The 20,326-nt window shown below is 36.1% G+C and overlaps 1 protein-coding gene across 1 annotated transcript in view; it reads right to left on the bottom strand.

The window, feature by feature from the left end:
• Positions 1–20,326, bottom strand: part of dapk1 (death-associated protein kinase 1) — a 160,128-nt gene that overhangs the window by 84,549 nt on the left and 55,253 nt on the right. The window contains exon 3 of the mRNA XM_056458172.1: positions 11,286–11,507. Coding sequence (XP_056314147.1) covers positions 11,286–11,507 — 222 coding nt within the window. The remainder of the gene's footprint in view (positions 1–11,285; positions 11,508–20,326) is intronic.

Here is a 20,326-nt window from a genome sequence, read left to right on the forward strand (position 1 = left end):
AACTAAGCCTTTGTTTGTTGTTAATATGCGCCCCCTAGCAGCCAAAATCACATAATACACCTTTAATATTCTTGAAATAGTGAAAGCAATTGTCTCAACTTTGAAATTGAATTACAGTAATAAATGAAATACAATAAAATAAAACAATTAAGTCTTATAAAGGAGTCATTAACATGTTAGTGATGTCAGAACCAAGTCACAGACATATTTTATGTACCAGTAATAGACATGGGTCGGTATAAGATTCTGACGGTATGGTGACCTTGGATAAAAATATCACGGTTTCACAGTATTGTGATTACTACTTTAAAATATAAGTTCTTTTTAAATGTCTGGGTAAAAAACTAAAACTTTTTTCCCCCCAATGAACACAATATATTTTATTTTAAGAAACATTTACAAAACATGTTGGAGCAGTAAACATGTCAGGCTAAATAATTCCAATGAATCATAGACTTCTACTGTCTTCATTTGTTTCTAAAATGCAGATTTCTTTACAATATAAAATGCTATTTTTTGGATATATCTTTACTGCTGGAGATACTGTTATCCTAAAAAACAAAACAAAAAAGTAAATAAAAAAAAATCGTACACATTAGGAATTACACCATAGGAATGGGATTGCGGAAAATTTTAGCGGTTTTAAACTTTTCCGAGACTTTTCCAAACCGTGGTATAACTTGAAAATGGTTATTGCCCCATGTCTAACCAGAGCTACACAATTAACCGAAAAAAGATTGCGATCTCGATTCGACTTTATTTTACATTTACAGAATCGTGAGAAAATTGTGATCTTGATTTTAAGAAAAAAAATAAAAATAAACATTGAGATTTTCATTTTAGCCAGAATCGTGCAGCTGTATGTCTAACCAGATTTCAGTTATTTCTTTAGGAACCACAAACTCTGTTTTTCTGTAAATGCTAATTTATAAAGAACGAAATACCAACTGAAATATCGAAGAACAAAATCTGCGAATAACAAAATATTAATAATAATTTTAAAAAATCATCTTGAGTGAGTCGGTCTCACTTAAACAGAAGACCCAGCCTCTCTAACGGTTGTGAGTGATTATAATCATGACTATAATCATGGCTTCTGGGTGAGGACCAACAGGATCTGGGCATATATTTATACAGAAGAAGGAAACTGCAAACCAGCTGCATGAGGATGACATGATTACGCTTTCTGCTAATGGTGAGCTTGAGCAAGTGCAGCGACGAGTCAGCCAGCTGCAAAAACACCGGCGGCAGATACGTCTTCCATCACCCCACACAGAAACAGAAAGAAAAACACCAGCCTCCACCCTCAACAACACAAGTCTCACAGCTGCTCTTGTTCTGGCAAAGAACCAAGCACTTAATCAGGAAGAGAACATCTGATGGACATGTAAAGCAACAAACTGACATTTAGGCTTGGTTATCTGCAACACATTAAAGCAGTCTAAACTACTTTAGATGTCCCTCAAACAAAACATTTTTGATCTTTGTTTCCAGGCAAGGTGATAAAAAAAAATCTGTTTTACTTATGTCCTGCATGTCATTGACAAGATATCTCATCAATTAAATGACAATGCCTCCCCCCTATTGATGAATTTTTCAGCAATGGTCTAGGTCAGTGTTTCCCAACCCTGTTCCTGAAGGCACACCAACAGTACACATTTTCAACCTCTCCCTAATCAAACACACCTGAATCAACTCATGAGAAGATTAGAAGAGACTCCAAAATATGAAGTTAATGGGTCAGATAAGGGAGACATTCAAACTATGTACTGTTGGTGTGTCTCCTGGAACAGGGTTAGGAAACACTGGTCTAGGTGTTTTATAGTAAGGGAAGTCCTAGTGCATGTCCTGAATGAGTTACAAAACTCCTGGGTTTTATGGGTTCGAAATACATAAACGATCACTGTAGATACGATCACAAGTAAAGAAGAAAGTGAATTTTGAATCTCATCGGTTTAAAGAAGTCAGTAGCTATGTTTCCATCCAAAAATTTACTTTATGCGCAAAACTAGAATATCGCACAAAAGACATGCGAATAAAGCAGCTTTTTCATCCAATGAGAACAAAATTGCCACCTCCTGATTAACTGGTGCCAAATATCAACAGTAAAAATAGAATTTATTGAGGTATCTGCGTGAATCTTTTCTTTATTTAATTCATGACTTGCGCCTCAGAAGACAATGCCAACACGCAATGAACACATGGGCATGAGATGCAGAGCAAAGACGCTCTTGACAATTCTGGAGGTAATTAATAATATAATAACACTAATGCTGAAATGGTTAAGGCGTTTTAGAATGACCAAAACAACATTCCAGATGTTTTACAATGTGTTCAGCTTGGTGGTTTGTCTATTCACACACATTTTTATCATAACATGATCTCTTATAATAAAATCTCATGACTTTTTAATGCACATACTGGAGTTTGTTCGGTAAAAGTGTTTCCATCATAGTTTATAGTTTATCTTTTCTTATTTAATAAAAAAGTATCCTACTCAGTTATGCGCATACATTTTTTTATTCGCATTTTCAAAATTGATGCGCATCTTGGCGTTTACAATAATCGTTTTTTATGAGCATTTTCAAAATGTGCATAAAAATAGATGGACGAAAACGTAGCTAGTGACAGAGATCCCTTTGGACACAGAAGCTTCAATAGGAACCTGCACAAAATATCGTTTCAGCATTGATATGGCAATGTGCGCATTCGCAATGGTCACATCGCAGGACATACAATGCTGAGTTGGGTTATTACTGTTGATTAGCAATGTAGAATGTACAGTGTTTACATTTTACATTACATTTGATCATTCAATAGGCACAGGACAAAATAGTAATATGCATGAAGTGGCACTTCTCACAATGGCGGATCGAACATATATAATGTTGCAATTCTAAGAAATATATGTGCTATTATTAAAAGAAATACATCCTGGAACCTTTTGATGCTTCTTTATTTACAAATATCATGATATATTGTGGATGGTTTTCTTGTGATGCATCGCTGATATCATGATCTATCATTATCAGAAGCAAAATATCATGATAATATCGTATCGTATTACTGTACCTGAATATCGGACTACTTATTTCCCTTTTATTTTTGCTCTTATTTTATTTTTGATCTTATTTATTTATTTTTGCAACTTCTTTGATTCACTCCTCTACAAGACTATTACAATCAAAGTTAATGATTTCATTCCAAATAGAGCTATTCAAGTTATCTGCCAAAACTGTATTCATATCGCAATATAAAAATCGCAGCAAAATATATATATATCGCAATGTCAGATTTTTCCAATATTGTGCAGCACTAGTATGTGCGTAGCTTTGGGGAAAAAAAAGGATTTCTTTAATTGTTTTGATCAAAAATGTATTGTGAATTATCTGAATTCAAATGACGATAAAGCATGAACGCATAAACGATTATTTCCAAGTTATTAAATTATTTTGGTATCTACAATGCTGGGGCGGCGTGGTGGTAGAGTGGGTAGTGCTCCGGTTTCCCTCCCAAGTCCAAAGTAATACGCTATAGGTGAATTGGGTAAGTTGAATTGTTCGTAGTGTATGTGTGTGAATGCGAGTGTATGGGTGTTTCCCAGTGATGGGTTGCAGCTGAAAAGGCATCTGCTGCGTAAGTAGGCGGTTCATTCCACTGTGGTGACCCCTGATTAGTAAAAGGACTAAACCGAAAAGAAAATGAATGAATGAATGAATCTACAATGCTCATATTGTCTTTGCAGGAGATATTCTGAGGTCAAATTTAGGTAAAAATTGTCAAAAATGCTGCATGGCAACTTTAAAAAAATGCAGGCAGAGAAAGAGTAAATAATTGCGCATAATTATATATATCAGCCAATCATATATGAGCCAGCACCTGCCAAATTTGTGTGCATGAGAGGATCAGAGGACAGACTACGCAGTCTGAGACCAGAAAAGCACATCACTGGTTGGCAGCACAGAGGTTTTGGAGGATGCCAAATGACCTGAAAATGAAACATGACCTTCAAATCTGCGGTTATTTAGTTATGTCGTTGAGCAAAGTACTTAACTCTAGTTGCTTCAGTTAGCAAACAAAAATCTTCCCTGATGAGTAATGTGTGACGGATATGAGCTGAATATACTGCAGCTACAGGGACACACTTCCAAACAAAGAAAACCAGTCAGGCGAGTAGAAATGTCAAGTAGTTCAGAAGAAACACACTTCCTTCACATAAACATAATCACTAACATTACAGTTCTTGTGAAATGGTGAAATTCTTGTCATGTATAATTAATGTTTACTAAGGCCCAATACCAAATCTATTTTTGTACCTCTACCCCTTGGCCCTTACAACCGAGGGGAAGGGCTAGGGGAAGGGCTTCAAAATATACCCCTAAAAATTTGGACAGCACTACAGCACCTGCCATCATATGTCATCGTGATCTCTTGCTTTATACGAGTTCAGACGATCACGACTGCTGTAATTTTTCCAGTTGTGCTATTTTTTGGTATTTATTTTCAGGAAACCACTGAAGGCAATGATATTATTATAATAATGATATAATGTGGCAATAAGATCGTAACTATACTGCGCATTTACACAGTGGCCATACTCATCAATGTAAGCACACCAAAAGCAACATTACCCTTATAGCAGACACTGTAAAAGCCCATTCCCAGCCACTAGACATTACTGACAGGGTATTTGAGTGTCATCGAATGTCAGAATGTTGTGGGACTGCCGTACAGAAGTTATGATTATGGATTATAGATTGCGAAATTTGACGGTTCTTATTTTAGTGTTTTTTTTTTAAAGCATGACTGTAAAACATGAATGCGGTTATGAATATATGAATACGTGTTTGTTGTAAAAATCGTAACAAAAAAATACTAATTTGTGGATCTCCTTAATTCCGGGTGCAGTGATTCTGCCGTTGTGGCTGGTGTATTCTGGGAAATTTTTTTTACCCCTTGGTTTTGAGTGTGGTCCTGAAAAAAATCTTCATTCGAAGGAGTATTAACCCCTTGCCTTTAGCCCTACGCCTTCAAGCTAAAGAGAATTGGGACACCCCTACCCCTTCACGGGAACGTGTAAAACAAGGGGTAGGGGTAAGGGGAAGAATTGGGATTGGGCCTAAATGACCACGAATCAAATTACACAGCTCTTTAAAATATTTGGCATGTATCGACGCCTTTTCATCCCTGTACTCGGATTATAAAAAATAGCACACAATGTAATGAGGAGTGCCTCAGTAACTCAGTTATAGCTTTGTTCTTCAGACCACATGTGCATTGTTTACCAGGTTAAACCACATGTGTTACTACCCTAGGAAGTGATTCCTTTCACACAATATATCTCCACTGTGTAGCACCAGTAGAGCAAATGCCTTTAAAGGGACAGTTGAAACAAAAATGAAAATTCTGTCATCATTTACTCAATTTTACTTGTTCAAAATAGGGTTATCAAAAGAGTTACCTATCGGTAGGGCCAGACCGAATCTGCAGACATTTTTTGCTATTTCTGCGCAGAATTTTGTAAAAAATCTGCAGATTGATGCAGAATTATTTTGGGAGTATGATAACTAAAACCTTAATAAATGAAATAAAAAAGTAATACCTTTTTAACTTTTATATAACGTTTACAGAGCAAATCCAATTAGATCCACTTTATTTGGTAAACAAAGCAAGTCTTTTTTATAATATATCTACTAAAAGACAGAAAATATTAAAGTATTGTGAATAAATTATATTAACATTTTCATATTAGTCAATAATTATACTGAAATTAATTCAAAAACTGAATGAATATAAATTTACACATTTACACAAGCAAATAAACAGAATCAATGATGGGCTAAAAATCTGTGGAAATCTGCGGAATTCTGCGAGTGCAGATTCCGTGTGAGCCTACCCATCGGTATCTATTTCCCAATAACATTTCAGAGCACATACTTGAACATAACTGATTGGCCATTGATATGACTGTGATTGGCCATGAAGGTCATCGGTTTACGACTCATCACCGCTGTTCAGCAAGTGCAAACACAGATACATAAACACTGGAGTGTTTCAAAGCCACGATGATCAGCTGATCTATCTATGAGCTGAGATGTGAGCAATCCGCTGAAGGAATGACTGAACGATGTGATTTTAGAAAGCTCTAGTCCTGGTTTTCTGCAGTGGTCATTTCTGAGTGTTCTCTGTTGAATAATTGTGTTTTGACTTTGGACTGTTTTCTCATTCTGTGATTCTTCGTTGCTTGCTCTGACCATTGCCGCTTTTGTAAATAAGAGCTGGATTTGGATCTCTCCAACTCCGGTCTAATCCATTACATACACTTTTTTAGTGGGCTTGGTCATGGAAGTACTTTTCATACTGTTATTTTCTATACCATTCCCGAATAAGAAGCAGACAATGACATGACATATGTATTAGAATAGTATATATGTGGATTAGTATTTGTATATATATATATATATATATATATATATATATATATATATATATATATATATATATATATATATATATATATATATATATATACACACATATACATACATACATACATACATACATACATACATACATATATATATATATATATATATATACATACATATATATACAAATACATGCATACACACATATACTGTATATACATAAATACATGTATTAGTATTTGTGTATGTATTATATTAGTATATGCATTAGTATTTGCTAAAGTCTAAATAAAACCTAAATGGGGTCACACACCAAAAAAAGCCTGGTGCCATGAGACGTCTTTAAAAAACATTCAATTTTTTTCGACATATGTCTGTCCGATACAGGATTTTGTTCAAATTCTAGACATCTGCATAGTTTTATATTAAATAATATTTTTTGTGTATAGAATGTACACATCCGGTGTGTGATATCTGGATTGAATTGTCAAGGACTATAGATATACATGGATGATTCATTGACATTACTATGAATGGGGAAATTTGCAACGCTCAGCAGGGCTGCTACAGTGAAGGAAGTCCCACCTTCCAGTCGAAATAGCCTATCATCAGCCTTTATAGACATGTGGTTCTGTTGGTGAGGGGCCTGTACAGATATGCTTGTCTGTTACGACAAGCCTTATTGTTCGGCGACTACAGCATGCCTGCGTTGATTTTGACAGGAATCACATTGTGTCCTTCCAGGTGTCGTCCTTGAGCCTTTTCTCAGTTTTTTCTCTTTTCTTAAAGTGATTCTAACAGCTACCCATGGTTACCACTGAAACAGCCATAAAGGAGATTGGTGTCATGAAAACCTTTGCGCATATGAAGTAGTTGGAGCAAACTGAAAACCGTCCATTCGGATTTTGTTGTTGATTTGATATATGTAATTTAATTGAGAGTTCAGCAATCATGCCTTGATCTTGGATGTCTTGGATTGGGTGAAGCAAATATGGCCGCAGAGTGAACTCTTATTTCCTTGAAAGGGACTATGGAGTTATTCTATGAGTTTTTTCTGTGTTTAATAGGCTAATCGGTTGAAGGCAATGCGGATACCACTAACCAATATTTTATATAGAGCCCCATTTTACATTATTTCTCTCACTAAAAATAAACTTGACACAACCTCTGCATCCTATTTATGTTGCGGAGAGCAAAAAGGTGATAGAAGAAGCAGAGCTCATCCTCAGCAGGAGAACACAGTGAATGCATCACGAGGGAAGAGGAAGTCAAAAAGCAAGTGAGGAATCCACAGAGTGGCAGCCCAAAATAAAAATTAAAAATTTAGTATGCTGTGAGATTGTCATTGTAGTCTTCTGTTGTTGACACAAGCAACTGACACCCACTAATTTGAAAGTGAAAGTAATTAAATAGCGAGAATGAATAATAAGCTATTTAAAAGCACCCTTCCCCCAGTGATACCGGCATTACCAGTGTTGTCACACATAAATTAACTAATGGGAAAATTGCATCACCGTCACAACCCTAGTATACAGGCAAAACAAAAATGTGTGTCTCCTGATGACACATTGATGTGTTGTGAAGCGAAACTGGATGATCAAGCTCCTTGACTCTTTGTTGAGGCTGTCATTTGAAAAACAAATGTTTCACTTCATAAGACCTCAATGTATAATCACGTATTAACTGGCTCTATGCACAGCGAGTGTTTTTCAGCCACTGATAAACGTCCGGTGAATGGTTAATATGACTCTCTTCAATTTAATAAGGTTATTTTACAGCATTGATAATGTAATTCAATTAAAATACAATCAGTTAATTAGACCTAAGCATTCAATTAGTTGTTCAAGCGTAAAACGAGATAAAAGAATGAGCAGTATGCGAGTGCAACTCCATTGAAAATACTGTGGTAAAACAAGACCCCAATTTATATCGTTTATATTAATCAAGCAGTGAAGATCATTGATTTTTAAAGAAATCTTAAAGATTCTTAAACGTGCAGATCTTGAATGCAGTGATTTTGTAATGGAATGACAGTTCACTGGAAGTGCTTGAGCTGGCTTACTGAAAATTAAAAGTCCCTGCATATACCCCATTGTTTTGCCTGTGCACATTGTATTTTTTGTACACCAAAGTGGGCGTCAACGACATTTTATAATTTTAACAAGTACCACAGTTCAAGCAGAAATCTTCTTTAATGTTCGACTGAGAAAAATAGTCACGTCTTGGCCTGAGAGTCAGTAAATAAACAGAAAATATTCATTTCAGGGTGAACAACCAATCAAGTAGTTCAACATCACTGGGAGAGTGACTTGTCTTTCGCAGTGCTTGATGGCAAAGGATCAGAGCTACAGAAGTGCAATTTCTTGTGGTTCTTCTCTGATCAAAAGCAGGTAGAATAGTTGTTCACCAACAAAATAAACCTAAGGTGAAATATTGCCATTTCAAAATATGGTTTCAACAAAATCTTGCAGTTGCGGCTCACACCAGACATGCCTTTAAAGATTCATAAAATGGAGAAACTAGTCATGGAGAAAATAAATGTGCCCTTTACTTCCAGAACTCATCTGCTGGACTCTAACATAAACATCACTTTAATAAACATTTGAAAATAATACTATGCATTGTGCTGAGATTTCCAAATAATATTAATAAAAAAGAATAAATAAGTAAATAAACAGTCTAGCCAGGATACAACCCTCATCAAAAGGTTACACCAGTAAGTTGTTGTTAAAGTGTGTCTGCTTGTTTTGACAATTATGATGTATGCTTACAAAGTAGGGTGCTACTGTATTCCAATTACATTTTTGGGGAACGCAGTAATGTAAGGAATTACATTTTAAATTTGTAAAATTTGATTACAGTTAATGAAGTCAGTGTTATTGCGTTACTTACATTACAAGTATAGTTTTTGGAAGAAAAAAAATAATTTTTTAATAACTTTTTTTGCTGCAACATCAGTTAATAAGCACACGCTTTTAAATTGTTGGAGAACAGGAGATGAAACGGTTGCTGACGAGAGTGGTTGTTTCTTCAAGTTGAAATACAGACATGACTTTGATTTAATTGAGCTTAAAAACCTAAATATTGCTATGAAATGCAATCTATGTCCAGTCTCTAAAGAACTTTGGACTGCTTTAAATTCGACCAGCAACTTGTTCAAGCACTTGTATAGAAAGCATTGTATGTCAACATTCGTCACCAAGGAGGACACCTGCACCCAAAAACATGGCTGTCCAACACAGCCTAAACACGCTAATTTGGATTTTAGAAGAGAAGTGTGGCTGCTCATAGGGTCATTCACATATCTCATCTTTTGCGCTCGCAAGTTTGTTATTTCCAATGGAAGCGTGCGGCTTGCGCACACATTTTCAGAGTGCAAATTGTGCACACTTGCATTTTTCAGGCACACCAGTTGAAAACCGCGAGTCAAGCAACAAAAACGGACCGATCAGCTTCATGCTTTGTATGGAATATACACATTTCTAGACTAATTACCTCAGACAAACACAGAACACCCAAACACTGCAGTGCTTTTGAACACTATGGATGACAATGGTTACAGGCATCTAGTTTTCTTTTAAGTTTTGGTCGAACTATCTCTTTAAGTCTTTTGAATATGTCAAGCCGCTGTGATCAACCCATTATAATGTTTTCATTATTAGAGCTGCGGTATATTTTGTATTTTATAGGTATATTTTATATGTTTTAAAAGTAACTTCAAAGAAAAGTAATTGGTAATCTGATAACTTTTAAACATTAAGTATTTAGTAATCTAATAAGATTTCAAGAGTTCACACTTAGCTGATAATCAATAAAGCGTAGTTGGCATGCTGTCCCGGGAGAGAGCCCTGAGCTCGTGATATCCTCAAGCCCGGGGCTCCCTCCCGTTAGAAGGGCGAGAGAGGAGTTCGAGCTCAGGCAGGTCTCGAGAACTCCCCTGATTGTTTCCGTGTGAGAAATGAAAACTAAGGTTGTCTTAGATGATAATTTGGTTTAGTCGATTGGCTGTGGTGTATGTTTTTGGACGGTGGGAGGAAACCGGGGAACCCGGGGAAAACCCACGTGAACACGGGGAGAACACGCAAACCCCGCACAGAAACGCCAGCTGGCCCGATAGAAGGGCAGACCAGCGGCGTTCCTGCTGCGAGGCAACAGTGCTAGCCACTGGGCCGCCGTGTCGCCCTATCGGAAAAAAGGGTGGGAAGTAGGGGTGGAAGGGGGGGAAGCTTCAAGACGAAGATAACTGGAGTAAAAAGCTCTGGTTATTTATAATGCGTCCGTAATCATCTAATAGGGCAAATTACGAAGCTAATGAGGTGCCAGCCGTGTTGATCATAAGCACGTGATCCTTTCGAAATTAGTTTATAAATAAACCGCACTACAATTTTCCAGTAGTAATCTGTAATTTGTAATCTTTTACTTTAAGTAATTTACCCAACACTGATGCTTAATGTAAATATAACTTTAAATAATCTCTACTTCACCAACCAAAGGTTTTACTCTTCTGTACTAGTATCGTTAAGACAGTGCAGACATCAAAACATGCCTTTTGTCTTTGAAAACATTGGCAGCAGTGTATGAGTGCTCAGAGCACAACAGGCAAAACTGGTTCACCTACTCAATGCACTGGTTCTCCTCTACCCCCCCACTGTTGACCTTGTCAAGTGTTTGCTTTGTAAGTAAAGGCTGGTGCTGCTGAATTCAGTGAAGAGCTTTTGACAACTTAAAAGAACCAGTTGTTCACATACTACTAGCCCCTACTAATAACTGCAGCAGTTTTAGTTTTTAGAAATGAGACAAACAAAAGCTTTCAGTGATTTCACAATTCAGTAAAAGCAGAGAATAACAATGACTCACAGCTCCAGGATGAGGATGACCTCATGCTTGTTTTCGAACACATCGTGCAGGGTGATGACATTGGGGTGCTGGATTTCCTTCAAGATGCTGACCTCCCTCTCAATGTCGTCTTTCGAGACCCCTCTTCGGCTGGATTTGCTCCGCCTCTTCTTGATAAATTTGGCCGCATACTCCACACCAGTGCTCTTGTGACGACATTTCTTTACCACGGCAAACTGACCACTGAAAAAACAACATAAAATTGCTGTCATGGCCAAGCACAAGCAACCAAATTTACAAAATCTTGGTGATTAAAAACATGAAATGTCATATTTTAAGGTCTAGGACTGAGAAATAATAGTATTAAAAACAACCTGTATGTTTTAGAACGCTAAACTTTCTCAATAACAGCCTTTGGTGAGACCAAGCTGTCAAAAATGACTATTGTGGGACTATTGACATGTAGCAAAGACTATTGTTTATCTCAGTGTGATAAAATAATGTGATGAAAAACCAATTATTTGCCTTAATCTGAATAAGACAATAATTTGATTAAGGTGTTTACATGAGTTGCTTTTTGAATGTTATAGCACATAATTTGATTAACGTCATTGCGTCAGCATGCTGTCCTTGTTTCCTCCGGAGCTTCATGTAATTTCGTGTTTCATTTTTAATTTGTCAACTTTAACAGCAGTTTGGCACTTTCACTTTCATTCAGGAACATTTCATGTATGCCCCTGTGACAAACGAGATATTGGATGAGAGTACGAACTGCTGGAAGAGTATTGTTTTAATGGAATTTAATACCACACACTGTATGGGAAAAAAACCCTCTGCATTTTGCAATGCACGTATCTGTGGTCCTTCACTGATTAGTGGGTGCAGAAAATAGTGTCAAACAGCCGTGTGTGTACAGACTATCCTGCCACAAAATGCGGCAAAAATCCTACATGATAGTTTGATTAAGATGTTTACATGTCAGTACTGCACTTCAATAATGCGACTGAAATCAGCATACTCCACATGTCTTAATTCCATTACTGTTTAGTTTGATTATGACCTTAATCAGATTAAATTAATCAAAAATCACTGATTACATGGCAGACTCTTAATCAGAGTGTTGTCTAAATCATATTAAAATCCGATTATTGGTGTGCATTTAAACGTACTCAATGAAAATGAAATTTGAGGAAATGCAGACCATCCTAGATCTGAAAGTGATATTGATTAACATAGACTAAAGTGTGAGTTAGGGTGTTTTTTATACCATGCATCACTATTGCATTGTCTTTTACATATCATTTGCTAAATATTTATAGAGTTTTACCCTTATTGACCTAAATATACTGCGATAATCATCTTTTATTTTAATATGAAAAAAAGTCTTGAATTTGACACAACTACTAAAACAGAGTCACACAAGTGTCACAAACAGGATAGTATATGGTAGGGGTGTAACAGTACTTAAAGAAAAAAAATTATCACCAAGCCCCCACAGAACACTGTTACAGGACAGAGAGCAAGTGTTCTCTAAAACAAAAAATCAGGGTAACACTTTATAATAACTACACACTATAAATCATTTATTAAGCATTAGCGAATAGTTAATTCATTATCTGTTAAGCATTAACTCTACATTAATAAATGTTAGTAAGCAGTTTATAAATACAGCTACAAATGCTGCATTCTTGACTTACATCCACATCTATAATGTGCTTCATAATTATACTTTCATAATTTGTTAATGGCTTATTTGTCATTACATAAATTAAGTACTGCATTATTTACAAACCATTTATTTAAGCATAGTTAGTTGCTTGTTAAGAGCATTCAGAATGAGTTAATAAATGATTAATATACTATTAAAATGAACATTTATAATTCTTATTATTCAGGCATATACTAATAGTTCATTTGTATGTTAATAAATGCTTTATTAACTCAACTTCATGCAGTTTTGTGAGCTAATCTAAAGTGAGGACTGTTTATGCTTTATAAAACCCTTATAAATGACAATTAAAGGTTCAGTTAAATTCTAAACAGGAAAAAAGAACAAACGATTCATTTATTAATTTCTATTCATTTGAAGATCTACAAATGAAACTGTATCAAATGAAATAATTCTTTGCAACCTTATCTAAAATAAAATTACTGTACAGTTTAAACATAGCATCTTATTATATTGTTAAATTATTATATTGTTGTTGTTTTATCCAGTTTTATGTCATATTTTGACACTTCTGTTATTCAGCAATGTTTAAACTTTACAGTAATTTTACTTTTTAGATAAGATTGCAATTGTTCATTTGATGCCAAGCCTTTATTTGTCACATATAAGGGATTTCTAAACCATAAATAGTCATAGAATAGACTTTAGATTAGCTCACAAAACTGCATGTTACATTTATAACATGCACAAATATTTATTAACACACATGGTAACCATTCCTATATGCCTGAATAATAAGATATAAAAAACGTTAATTTCAATTGTAAATGATTTATAAAATCACTCATTCTTAATGAGCTCAAAAACCTCCAACTACTCTTAAATACAAATGGATTGTAAATAATGCGATACTTAATTTAGTCATGAAAAATCAACCAGTCACAATGTATGAAAGTACAATTTTAAGCACATTATAAATGTGCTTATAAGTCAAGAATACAGCATTTGTGGCTGCAGTTATAAACTGATTACTAACGTTTATTAATGTAGAGTTAATGCTTATACAAATAATGAATTCACTAGATGATAATCCTTAATAAATGATTCATAGTTTGTAGTTAATAAAAAGTGTTACCAAAATCAGTTTGAGTCATATGAGCTGGGCTTTATGAAGGATACAGAATTATCCAGGAGATCCAATTAGGAATTAAACACAGCCACACTCTTGTTTTCAAAAGTCTGCATTTATAAAAACAACCACTGAGTTTTCAAACTCAAACAGCTCTCAGGCGTTTCCAAAAGTCTCCATTTGAGTGTGAAAAAATTAAAAGTAATTCGGACACCACATATAACATTAAAATAAACATATAACAATGAAAATTAAGATGAAAAGCAGTGTAAAACACAGCATCAATATGACATGCATCTCCCCATGGTAAATCTGAGAGAGCAGATGAGAAACGCAGTAACATTACTGATCGAGCAATATGGGAATATTGAGTTCTGTTAGTCAATACTCAACAGAGATAAGCAAGTTCATAAGTAATTTAATCTGTTTATATATTTTTTCAGCATGGTGTAGAACTGTGTATACACAACAAAGCAGTAAAGAAGTAGGACGTGTTTGAAGAGAAACTAAAAATGTCACTGACAGGCAGCATCTCCTCTGCGATAGGAACTTGGTGATTCTCCTTAGCCATAGCAGTGACCAAGCAAAAGCAAAAAAAAAGTGCTGAAGCGAGATCATCTTTGCTGCTGTCAAATGTGTTGAAATGGTGCGTTGGTCAGTATTCATGTGAACTCAACAACTACAGCATGACTAAAGTGAAAGTTGGTGAGACTTTTTCCAAGCATGCAGAGTCTTTACTTGACAGCAGCTATGCATTCCGTTAATAATCAATCAATACACACACAGAAGATTTGTATCAACAGATGGATGGATGGATGGATGGATACTTTATTTGAAAACTCTAGGTGTTTATGAAGGAGAATTTAAAACTAAATTGAACAATCTAAATGTAATGTGTGGTGGCATTTATGTAGTATTTATTTTTTAGACTAGTCTGCTGTGGAGATATTTCACACATAACAGAAACACGAGAAGCCAGTGTATAATATTTATCCGTTAATAAAGTCAGTAGATGTTGCATTCATCGAATCTATAAATGCCACAACAGCAGCTGAGTCCTGAAACAACTGAGGTCATGAATAAGCCTGTATTCCGCACCTATGGATTTTAGGCATTTCTTGACTTCATCGAACATCCTGCGTTTATGAAGAAAGGACCCGGAGAAATCCTGAAAATCATCACTCGGTTGTCTCTGAATTTTAAAGGAGAAACGCTGGATCCCAGCTCCCGCGAAGCATTTAACACACATTGTTTGTCTTGGAAAATGAGAAATCTTACCAGGATGGGATGTGGTCGTTGTGTAGCGGAGGATTTTGGAGCGAGGGACCGGTGTGCTCTAACTTTAAACAGCCCTCTTTTGATGTGATGGCGATGGCCTCAGGAAGCCATGACTCAAAACATCGTGTAGGATTGTCACCTTCTATGGCCTCAGGTAATCCAACAATTCGGATATTCTTCCATTTGCTCTTTTTCGAGATTGCCTCCCCTTTCGTTCAATTCCTGCATACGTTTCTTCAGATTTTGTAATTTAGTTTTGACCAGGGACAGTTCGTCCTCCACCTTAGAAATACTGGTTTCTGCTTCTACAATCCTTTTTTATGCCCGTCTAGCTCAGTGCAGTGCATTTGCAGTAGCTGTGATATCGGGTCCATTTTATCATCTATGAGAAGGCCCACAGGGGATCTTCACGCACAGAAATCTGCAGATTTTTAGCCCATCATAGAGTCTATGTATTTGCTTGTGTAAATGTGTGTAAATTTATATTTATTATTATATTTATATATAATTTATATATCTTTTATATTTAAATAAATTTCACTAATATTATTGTGATGTAATAATATTGAAATGTTCATATGATTTATGTACGATACAAAAGTAATATTTTCTCTTTTAGTAGATCTATTATATAAGAGACTTGCTTTGTTTACCAATTAAGTGGCTCTAACTGGATTTGCATTGTAAACATGAAATAAAAGTTAAAAATGTGTTTTTTTTTTTATTTCTTGTAATGTAGAACTACACACAGCCTTCCTTTAAGCTGCCATCTTCGAGAACAAAACCGAACTATATTGGTATGCTGTTACACCCCTACCAAATAACCTATTAGTCCTAAATGATATTTATGTAAAAAATCTTCCTAAAAATATAAGTAAAAATTTAACATTCATTATAAAATGCATTAAATCTCATTTCAAGAGTTCACACTTGACAACTGTTAGCAGGTTTGGCATGCTATTCCGGGAGAGAACCCTGATCTTGGAGATAGTTGAGCCCAGGGCTCCCGCCTGGTCCATAGAACATGTGAGGGGAGTATGAGATCAGGTGGTTCTCGAGAGCTCCCCGTGGTAAAGAAGAAAAGGAGGAGAAGGGGAGGATGGGGGGGGTTTCTTCGGAAAACGAAGATAAGAGAGTAGTTCAAGCTAGGCTACTAATAATGAGTTGGGATTAAGCTGATTGGCTAACTAATGAATGTAGATAGGTGGCCAGCTGCAGTCAATCATATCACGTGCTCCTCTCGAAATTAGTTTGTGAAACTTCACTTTAAATGCATCATAACAACAACTTCCAAGTCAGTTCTGAAATTACTTAAAATAAATAATTACTTCTAAATTTCAATCATTTTTCAATGATCATCTTAATGTCCATCTTAATGTTTCTGGCTCGTTTCCACTGACTGGTACAGTACGGTACGAATAGGGTCGGTACGGGTCACCTTTATCAGGCTTGCATTTCCACTACCAAGGGTACCCTTTTGGTGGGCGCGGTGTATGACAAAGTTTCAGTCAACGTCATTTTCGCTCAAGAAAATGTCTGCAGTAAAGCTGTACGGGTCGCTCATATATCATATGAGAAGCACTTCTCACAAAACAGATGCTTTATACACATAAATACTTCTGTATAAATGTTTATTACTAACTTTTCTATGAACATGAGTTGATTATAACTGCAGATCAATGACAGTGCGGAATAGCCTACTGTAACGTCTGCAATTATATAAAACAAATTTATAAATGAACATATATGAACACATACTGACCCTTACAGTCTCCGATATGTTACAACCTACAGAAAAACTAAACACAAGGTTTGTTCGAGCTCGGGTCAACCATGGCTCGTTATTATATCTATATATAATTACCCTGTAATGTCTCGGCTGTGTATTTTAAACATGGCGCTTTTTGACAGTGGAAACAGCCATAAAAGCGTACCAAACAGAACCGTACCGTACCACTCAGTGGAAACAGGCCATTGAAGGGATTGTTTAACCCACCAAACAATGACAATTATTATATTTTTAATAATAATAATAATAATAATAATTTATAATTATTAATTTTAAATATTTATTTTACACATAATTTATAATTATAATATTTAATAATTACATACAAATAAAATATATATTTTTACTTATCATTGTGCCTTTAAAAACCCATACAATTAAAAAATTATAATTTAGACAGATAAACAAATGTTAAGCTGAGGTGTCTTCTGTAATAATGTAGCGCAATAATATATTCAGCATCCAGAAAAATGACACTTTGCTCTAAAATTAGAAGTGAAAATGAATTTTGAATGTGTGAATCCAGGTTTGCTCCTCTACAGCATACTGCCAGCACGCAGGACTCCACGTTCCCCTTCGACACACTCCGTTCTCAGCCTCCGAAAGTCACGACACGCTTTCTGAACTAGCGCCAGAAACCAACAGTCACCCAAGCTGAACGGTCACAAATTGCCAATGAGATCAAGTCAGACTGACTGTCACAACCACATTTAAATCCCTGAAATCAAGCTGTGTGAGAAATGTAAGAATTTCCTTTCAATGACATAAACATGCCCTATTAATTCCGCATATCAAACACCAAACAGCATGAATGCTAGGTTTTCAGTGCTGTTTTATGGATGATGCTATCAGGGTGGATAACAAAGACTCCCACGCTACGCCATTCAAAGCCATCACCCCAGACACACCAGTGTAATACACAAACAAGCGAATTTGGGCCCCTGAAGCTCATAGCTCTGCTGAACAAGCAACGTATACTGTGAAAAATCTCCCAATAGGATCCTCTCAAAATGTCACAGCTCTGCAACATTTCTGGCTCTTCTAAATGTGCCTGTTATACAGCTGTTGGGAGGTTTCTTTCCACAGAAAGGACAATTGCTTTCAGGCAAAGAAGCTAAACAACACAAGGAAGGAAGGGGTCCTTGGGATGGGGCTTTCTCATGCAAATACAGAATGCAGGGCCTCTTTTCTTGCGTGCTTCACCTTTTTTAACCCAGACAGCAATCAGGCCCCAGAGTAACGAGAGACAGTACATTTGCATTTTATCTGGGGCCTGGAAGGTTTGGAAGATGTACGCCATGCAATCTCAAAGGAACATTTCAGCCATAAATTGAAAACTGCGGGATTGTTTACTTGCTATCATATTCCAAATGCATTTGATGTCTTGTATGTATACTGTGAATGTTAATTTCAAAAAAATATAGTGAACATAGCCTTAAGGCTGGTTTATACTTCTGCGTCAAGTAATCGCCGTGACCCACGGCTAGGGATGCAATGATTATAGATTTTGGTTGTACGATTATAGTCTGAGGAATAATCACGATGTTGCGGTTATCAAGATAATTATGCACTCATTATTTTTAAAACACTACTAGTTCAGAAAATCACATGAATATTAAATTATTTTAAATTATATTTTAAAAAGTGTTTTTATTTCTGCTCAGTAACCAAAAAATACAGCACAAAATAATAATAAAAAAAACAATAGTCCAAATTTCAAACTGAAAATGACAGATCAATGATTAAATAGGCGACGCAGTGGCGGAGTAGGTAGTGCTGTCTCCTCACAGCAAGAAAGCCGCTGGTTCGAGCCTCGTCTGGGTCAGTTGGCGTTTCTGTGTGGAGGTTGCATGTTCTCCCTGGGTTTCCTCCGGGTGCTCCGGTTTCCTCCACAGTCCAAAGACATGCAGTACAGGTGAATTGGGTGGGCTAAATTGTCCGTAGTGTGTGTGTGTGAATGAGTGTGTATGGATATTTCCTAGAGATGGGTTGCGGCTGGAAGGGCATCCACTGCGTAAAACATGTGCTGGATAAGGTGGCGGTTCATTCCGCTGTGGCAACCCCAGATTAATAAAGAGACTAAGCCGAAAAGAAAATGAATGATGAATGAGTAAATTTAAAAAAAAATTGTTTTTGTCTAATGTAAATCTAAGCTACATATTAGTATTTATATAAGCATTATATAAAAACCTTCTAAAGACAACAAATGTAGTCAAAGGCTGCTGGACCTCCTTGATCAACTATATTACAAAATTGTTAGGTATTTGAATTTTTTCCTTTGTTTTTGGACCAGGAGTAGAAACTGTGAATTTGAAAAAGCTAAAAAACAAAACAGTATGGCTTCCTTTGGGAAACATATAATACAGCCCAGAGAAAACAATTAAATATATTTCTATCACTTATAATAATATTTTCGGTATAAAAGACTAATATCACACAGGAATTTTAAACAAGTGGATATAATAAGCTGGCGCGTTGGAATAACTTTAAGTTGTAGCAGTTTCCTTCATGCAAGAGAAACGTGGTGTAGATAAGCCTTTACAATTAGTTAACCATAATGAATTAAATAGCGATTAATAGTGAAATCGGTTAATCGTTGCATCCCTATCCATGGCGCATGCCTTGCACGTTGCTGTGCATTTATACTTCGGTGTGCTGTTTGTGTTACTCTGCAATAACACTTTCTATATGCTGGCTTGCAGTAGGTTATGTTATGTGCCTCTGTGTCGTGTATCTTCGCTGGTGTTTTGCTTTTTCTGAATGTACATGTAGATAAAACTAACTCATTCAGAGGTGGGAACCAGTGGACGAGCAACAACTTTAATCATAAACACCAAACAACAGTTTCCATCTAGAGCTCCTTCATGGGACTCAACAATTGTAAACACTCACTCTAACGGGTTCGCGCAGCTATCACCCCCCGACTAGTTGTCAGCGATACCAATCCAACCAATCACAGAGCTTGCTCTATGCGTCGTTGCAACATGTAGTTACATTTTTAAGAGATGCAAGTCAGCGACGGCTACAGGGAGGGGTATGCGCAAACACTTGCACTTGACGCAGAAGTATAAATCAGGCAAGTCAGTGTTTCCCACACATAAACTTTCCTTGGGCGGGCTGCCCAGGTATATTAACAGGCGCCCAAGTATATTTGGTGACTTTTTTTAACTATTATCATCCTTTTACACCTTTTTTTT

This window comes from Danio aesculapii, chromosome 5 (assembly GCF_903798145.1).
Source record: "Danio aesculapii chromosome 5, fDanAes4.1, whole genome shotgun sequence".
Taxonomy (NCBI): Eukaryota; Metazoa; Chordata; class Actinopteri; order Cypriniformes; family Danionidae; genus Danio; species Danio aesculapii.